At 37.3% G+C, this 7,228-nt stretch overlaps 1 protein-coding gene across 4 annotated transcripts; it reads right to left on the bottom strand.

Annotated features, from left to right (window-relative positions):
• Positions 1-502: 502 nt before the first annotated feature.
• Positions 503-5,942, bottom strand: LOC104248754 (polyadenylate-binding protein-interacting protein 6-like). Of its 4 annotated transcripts, none has more exons than XM_009805067.2 (4): positions 5,788-5,923; positions 3,628-3,660; positions 2,116-2,543; positions 503-970 (listed from the first exon to the last, which is right to left on the bottom strand). In XM_009805067.2, exons 3-4 carry the CDS (start codon positions 2,518-2,520, stop codon positions 800-802), a joined length of 576 nt encoding a protein of 191 aa, XP_009803369.1. In that variant the 5' UTR covers positions 2,521-2,543; positions 3,628-3,660; positions 5,788-5,923; the 3' UTR covers positions 503-799. The 4 variants fall into 4 exon arrangements, with proteins under 4 accessions (XP_009803369.1, XP_070009088.1, XP_070009087.1 ...); XM_070152987.1 differs by lacking the exon at positions 3,628-3,660 and adding an exon at positions 4,460-4,506; XM_070152986.1 differs by lacking the exon at positions 3,628-3,660 and adding an exon at positions 4,399-4,506.
• Positions 5,943-7,228: the final 1,286 nt, after the last annotated feature.

A 7,228-nucleotide genomic window follows, 5' to 3' on the forward strand; every position in this document is an offset into this window, starting at 1 on the left:
TCTAAAAATAAGACAATTTGAAGAAAAAATGTACTGAAAAACTTAGTGGGGCGGGTGTGAATACAGGTTGAAATTTTGCGGGTTAAACCAGAACCCGCCCTGCACCTGCCCCACTTGCCATTCCTAGACTGACATCTTTATCATCATATCCCCTTCTATTCTTAATTCCCATCTTAGCGAATCAACGCATTTAGTAAAAATCAATTACAAATTGAGAAATAACTACATCCTACAATCGTATTCCAAATTACACGGAAACTCGGCAACACCACATGTCATCGAACACGAGTAAAGGACAACTTAGATTAGACAAGTAGTACGGCCAACGACCCCTGCCAATTGTTTAGCCCTGGTAAATATCTGCACTCTGACCTCATTCCAAAATTGCACCATCAGCTCATCACAAAATACATATTCCAAAGAAAGAAGTTAGTGGAAAAAGAAGGAAGCTTTTTCTCGTCAGATATTGACGATGGCCAAAGCTAACAACATTTTGAACATATGTTTGCATGTCAATTTCATTTGCACAAGAAACAAACATCCACATGCTGGGAAATCATTCTTTTCCTGTAGATATTAGACTGTCAGGAAAAATTTCAGATCACTAGTTTATCAAGTGAAGAGCTTGAATCCACCGCTGAGAGACATACAAGTATAAGAAGGCAACCTATACAATGATAGGGAGAGATGTATCTATGAAAATTTGCAACCAAAAAGACATTTTTCTTTAGAATCCACACTTCCATATCTACAGCAAGACATAGAAAAACTGCTCATAACAAACTTCAGCACAACCACCTTAACTGCCTGGAGCTGAGTCTGATAAGCCGGATGACGAAGCAACTGTAACAGTTTCACCTACCACCGTCTTCAATTTTTGAGATGAACTATCGCCCGAGAACCCAGAGTCCGACACGTCACCAATGTCAAGAGTGTCTGGAAGCTTTTCAGAAAAATCACCAGAGTAAAGCTTTAAGAAGAAAGAGAACAATTTCCATCAGAACCATGAAGTTAAAGCACCTGAAATCAATTCTATATTGGCACTATGAAACATCTACTAGATGGAAATTAAAGGGACGCAACTTTGAAATGGCACCTTTCCTACCACACTGCCTAACCTTGCACAATACATTAGTTCCTGTTTCAGAATAGCTGAACAGAAATAACAGCTGGCCGGGTAACTAAAGTATCATTATTTTCCCTCAGCTGCAGTGCTGCACTAAGGATAGAAAAGATATGCTCCCTCTTTGCATGTGCCCACCCACCCCACCCCGGTTTAAAAGACTAAAAGAGCACATACTTCCCTAACGACGGAAACTCCCACATTAAAAGCCACAAGCTTACTTATGCCTTCCGAATGTTATGCATTTCACATGCTTGTCTATTTTGCGGCCAAAAAGGGGGGAGGGAGAGGGAGAGAGAGAGAGAGAGATGAAGCAGGAACCATGGGAGAAATTTGTAGAGTGCAACATGTAGAGACTCCCAAGTCCCTACGAGTATCTAAGAGACTAAGACAATAAACCCGCCAAAGGAATCCAGAAGAGCAAAAGTGTAAATTAGGAAGATTTAATGTACCAAAGAACTATTTGCCCTCTTTCCCCAAAACATAGTTCCAAAGAAATCCAGAAGAACGACAATGTAAATTAGGAAGATTTAATGTACCAAAGAACTATTTGCCCTCTTTCCCCAAAACAATTTCGTGAGAAAGACAACTTAATTACTGTTAGTAGCAATTTCCAACCGTAGATAGATCATTGGGCTTATTTGATGAGGCAAAACAGCATATAAAGGAAGAGAGTTGAAGGAACATTATTTATGAAATAACATAGTTATTTCCAACAACACAGCTTTTGCAAGTCCTTTTTGGAAGAGGCAAGTAAAAGCTTCTCCTAGTCTTTCAAATTATGTTTCACTTTTTAAAGGCTGTCCAATCTTCATCCAGAATATTGTTAATAATTTATTGGCAAGGCATGATAATAGCATGAAGACCTGAGTGCATAGTGGACGCGATGAAGGTATGCTTTCGTAATGAAACTCCATCAGAACAAGAACAAACTTTTAATGCCATGAAAAACACAATCTACTTATATCAGATTTCAAACATAGAAAATTCACCTCAAGCTGATTCAGCATGTCAACAGCAGCATCAAGATCACAATTGTTTGCTAAATAGACCTCAGAAAGCGATTCATCTGACATGCCAGGAAAAGTCATCTGAAGATAAGCCAAATCCATGTCGGATTCCTCGTCCAGAACTTGTTTACCCATAGCTCCTGCAGGACTATGTGATGGTGAGCCATAAGCTGAATAGTCCTTCAGTTTGTACTGATCAGTAGTTTGGTGAGTCTGCTGTTGACTTCGACCTGCTGTGACACCAGGTGCCAACCAAACAGCCTCACTTCCACTCTTGAACTCTTTTGGAGAAAATCTAGCTTCTTTGTTTCCATCAGGTGCCCCTCTTCTCGAAATAGGCACATACGATTCTGCATAAGGATTCAGAGTTGATGTTCCTGTCTTCATTGGTGCAGTGCATATAGAGCTCACTGTTGAAAAAAAGGTAAGAAGGATAAGCAACCGCAGTAAGAGCATTGACAACGGATATCCCAAACATATAGTGCAAAATAAGAGCATTGACAACTAATATCCCAAACATATAGTGCAAACTAATAATTACTTTTGACTTCTTTTTACATATGGATATGAGCTGGATTCAGACTGCAGGAGGCTATTATTCTGTTCAGGGAGAGTAATTTTACTCATAAAGGTATCTAAAATTAAACACAAGAATAAGGTAATATTAAAAAGGGTAGTACTCCTCAGCATAGCTGAAATGAACTTCTGACACAAACAGAAATGCGAATTTGGCACCACAGATTAACTAAGACATCAATAATGTTTTAATCTATTAGCAGAGTCAAACTCTGGTTCCCCCTTCCTTTGCCCAGATAAAAAATTGAGCTAGATCGAAGACATGCAATTAAAAGGAAAACATCTTCTCCGCTTCTCTCCCCTCTTCACTATTTCAACACCTTAGTAGAAATATGCTTGTTGGTCACTGAAGCCTGTCACGAGCCCATAGATTTATGGGTACACTTCACTTGGCATCTCTGCAACACTCTACTTCACAGAAGATCTGTTCAATAAAATGCTTTGGAAATTTTATGTCACGTTTAATTTCTCAGATAATTATAGTACTGAACTTATATGTATTAAGAGTGTGCTTCATTTCACGCTTTTCTCTTTAAGTCACATGGACCTTGCCGCTTTTTTGCGCTTTCCGCTTTTAAAAACACTGATCTTTCTTTATTTATCCTAGCTCAAGCCAGAGTTATGAAAGCAAATCTCTAAACTAGTCCTACATCTCCACCAAGTATCCACTATTCACCGATCAGATCCAAAGATTGAGAAAAAGCTCAAGCAGATAACAACAACAACAACAACAACCCAGTATAATCCCACTTAGTGGGGTCTGGGGAGGGTAGTGTGTACGCAGACCTTACCCCTACCCTAGGGTAGAGAGACTGTTTCCAAATAGACCCCCGGCATCCTTCCCTCCAAGAACTTCCCACCTTGCTCTTGGGGAGACTCGAACTCACAACCTCTCGGTTAGAAGTGGGGGTTGCTTACCATCAGAGAAAATTCAAGACAGCAAGATCCACTCTGCAATAGTTTGAGTAGATATAAGTTACAAAGGGATAGACTGGACACATCCCAAACCAAATAAGAGAAAATCAAATTAAATAAGAGGTTAATAACAAAATCACTTCATTCTATCGGGCGTGGGGGGGAGGGGATGGGGGGGGGAGGGGGGACTTGTTTCTTTGTTTCCAAGAAGTTTAGTCTTATTTAAGAAAGGAAGAAGAAGGAAACTGCACTCTCATGTCTTAATAGACATAGTCCAGGTTACGAAGTAGATGCTTTGACGAGTTTCTACCAGCACTTATATAACTGATGATGGTCATCATCATACAACCAAGCGCAATTCACTCGGCCATTTATATGCAAAACTCAAAAAAGAAAAAAGAAAAATACAACTTATTCATTTGCTTACTTCGGGAAATTTGTAGCCTATCCAAGTTCTTCAAATACTATTGTGGAGTTCCTAAACAAACTTAACTGCACTTTCTCTGGACAACAGCATTTAGGGTATTTCTTTGGATTTCACTCACCAAAGAAAGAAAATCAGGCTAATTCAGATGCTAAAAAAGCTTGGAGAAGGGGAAACATAGGGTTCTCTTTTGGGGAGATATTTTTTCTGATTTAGGTTTCCAACTCATGGTTTTCTTTTTTCTTGATAAAAAGCAATGCATCTAGTTCTGAAAAAGCAGTTACTCACATTTCTCACTGGAAACTTGAGCAATAAATGACAAACGCATCTAATTCAAGAAAGGAACTTACACGTTTCTCACTGATTTGCTTAGCCGATAAAAGATGCATCTAATTAGAGAAAAGCACTTACTCCGGAAAAAATGGATCAAACAATAAAATACAACACAGAATTAGTCCCTGCATGAAGACACTTTGTTATGTTCAGAAGTTTGCATTTTACCTCTAATTCTAATCAACTACTTCACAGAGAAAGAAATTTTAATTTTGTTTTGCCAAACATTGTTCCTTATCCCCCACCCAAAAAAAAAAAGGAATACACTATATGTTGCGCCAATCACATTAAGAAGCAAGTCCACATCAAAGAGCTCCAAGAGATAGCCATAAGCCAAAAAAGAAAATATTGTTTTTCAAGTGGTAGATCAATAAGATATCAGACGGACTGTATCAATTACTTACATTTTTTAGACTAAGAAAACATTGAGAAAACTAAAGTACAGTTCCTTAAGTAAATAGGCGACAAATTGGATGTCAGTCTCTCCTGGAAATGTCAACAGACATGAAGATTTTTACATGTGATCCAAAGAGTTAAAAAGAAATTTAAACTACCACAACATGAGGAGGTCAGACATGTAGATTATTTGACCATAGCTGGCATCGACCACCGTCTATTCTTTCCTAAAACGTCACCAATACACAACGTCCTCAAAGTTTGCCAAAAAAATTAATGTGCATTGCTAATGAGAGACCTAAAGAAATGCTCCAACTTCAACTAGTACCCATGCAAGCCAAAAGCTTGAAGATGTCATACAAGTAGGTCCCTAAAGTCTAAACATCAGGAATACACAACTTTCTGGAAGCTCAGCCAAAATATTATACTGTATGATGCGCTTAGCTATGAATGGACCTAAAGAGACGTTCTAACTTGGACTCGCATTCGTACAAAGCAAAAACTTGAAGCATACAGAAGATTTGAAATAAATAAATTTCTTAAAGTTTGCTCAAAAGGCCTTGTACTACATGGAATAGACACTCATTGAAACAAATACACAGAATAGATCTCGCATACTATCTGCACAAATTAGAGGCAAATCAGCAATAACAACAACTACAAAAAAAATCTCGAGGAAACCTCCGTAACTACCTATAGCCAAAAGTCGAGACGCTCTCACTTTGCATAACATTCGCATAAAAATAGAAGCGAACGAATCAAAATTCCAACCCTAAACATACAACTTACACTGAAACAACTGCGAGCCGGAAATAGAGAAGAGATACCAGATGATCAGATACAGAAAATCAAAGCAAAAAAAACGATAAAAAATATAAATAAAAACGATACGAAGATTAAAAAAAACAAAGTGAAAAAACTAAACAGAAATTTTACGTGCGTGTGCGGACGAGCAAGGGAGCGATCGATCAGTGATCGCAAGAAGAAAGATAAAAGAGAAAGAAATTCACCTTGGAAATCGAGGAACAGAGATCGATGAGCGATATTCAAACCCTAATTTCGCCGGGAAAACGAAGATAGAGATCGATCAAAGACTTAAAAGGGAATCTCCTTTCTCTCTGCGAAAATGGAGAGAGAAAGTGCAATAGGTCTTCTGTCGTTCATCACTACATATATGTATGAAGAAAATGAGAAGAGGGAAGGGACCGGTAATTATTTGGTCCCTCAGGTTTAGGAATATTGTAACTTTGGCCCTATATCAAGAAGTCGAGTTGGAGTAGTGATTTATTAAGTGTTAGCATAATTATTTAAAAAACTACTTAATAATATTAACCAAGAGAAAACTATTTGACTAAATTATTATAATCTACCCATAAAGATCATAAATAAACATTGAAATATTTTTTTAAAAAATTATTTTAGATTATTTATTAGAAATAACTATTTGATCTCTTATAAAATTACTATTTGATTCAAATTTGGAAAGATCACTCCTCTCAGTCTTCGTAAAACCCTTAATCGTATTATCAATGAGGTGGAATTTTTTTACTTTCTTTGAAGTTGTTCTAATAATTGCTTGCCTTTAAAATATTTATTTGGTTGTAGTGGATTTCAGCAATCAGTGAAGTTTTAAAAGTTTTGAGTTCATATTATAAATTTGATTCATATTATTACTTTTACCAAAATTTTACTTTAAATGTGCTTTTTCAAATTTAAAAAAAAAATATTTGAAATGTTGGATATTGACCTCTTTATAATTCTTAAGTTATTTAAAATATACAAACATAAATAATATCCATGTTTGTATTTATCTTTATTTAAATTGTCGTATTGGTAACTAAAGAATTTTATTTACAAAAATTATGAAATACTCGTGTATAATACTCATGCAAGAAAGCATATTTTATCAGTTTTCGGGAATACCTTTTAATATTTTTGAGCCAAAACGAAAGTAAAAAGGCGCAAATAAGTAGTCAAAATCCCCACTTATCAACGGTCAACTATAGAAGTTATTTACCTTGTGAAGCGATTGGTGGAGCAGTATAGGGAAAGGAAAAAGGACTTACACATGGTGTTCATTGACCTTTAGAAGGCCTATGATAAAGTTCTGAGGGAGGTACTATGGAGATGTTTGGAGGTTCGCGGAGTCCCGGTAGCGTACATTAGGGTGATTAAGGACATGTACGAAAGTGCTAAGACTCGGGTAAGGACTGCGGGAGGAGACTCGGAACATTTCTCTGTGGAGATGGGGTTGCATGAGGGATCAACCCTTAACCCGTTTTTGTTTGCCCTAGCGTTGGATGTGCTGACGCGACACATATAAGGGAGGGTGTCATAGTGTATGTTATTTGCTGATGACATAGTATTGATTGACAAGATGCGAGGGGGGTGTTAATGCTAGGTTGGAAGTTTGGAGACATACACCGGAGTCCAAAGGTTTCAAGTTGAGTG

This window comes from Nicotiana sylvestris, chromosome 8 (genome assembly GCF_000393655.2).
Source record: "Nicotiana sylvestris chromosome 8, ASM39365v2, whole genome shotgun sequence".
NCBI classification, from domain to species: domain Eukaryota; kingdom Viridiplantae; phylum Streptophyta; class Magnoliopsida; order Solanales; family Solanaceae; genus Nicotiana; species Nicotiana sylvestris.

Excerpts from the sequence above, each read along its gene's own strand:
- LOC104248754 (XM_070152987.1), bottom strand. Across the intron at positions 971-2,115 it reads ACATGCTGAATCAGCTTGAG|CTTTACTCTGGTGATTTTTC; the intron begins GTGAATTTTCTA and ends TTCTTCTTAAAG.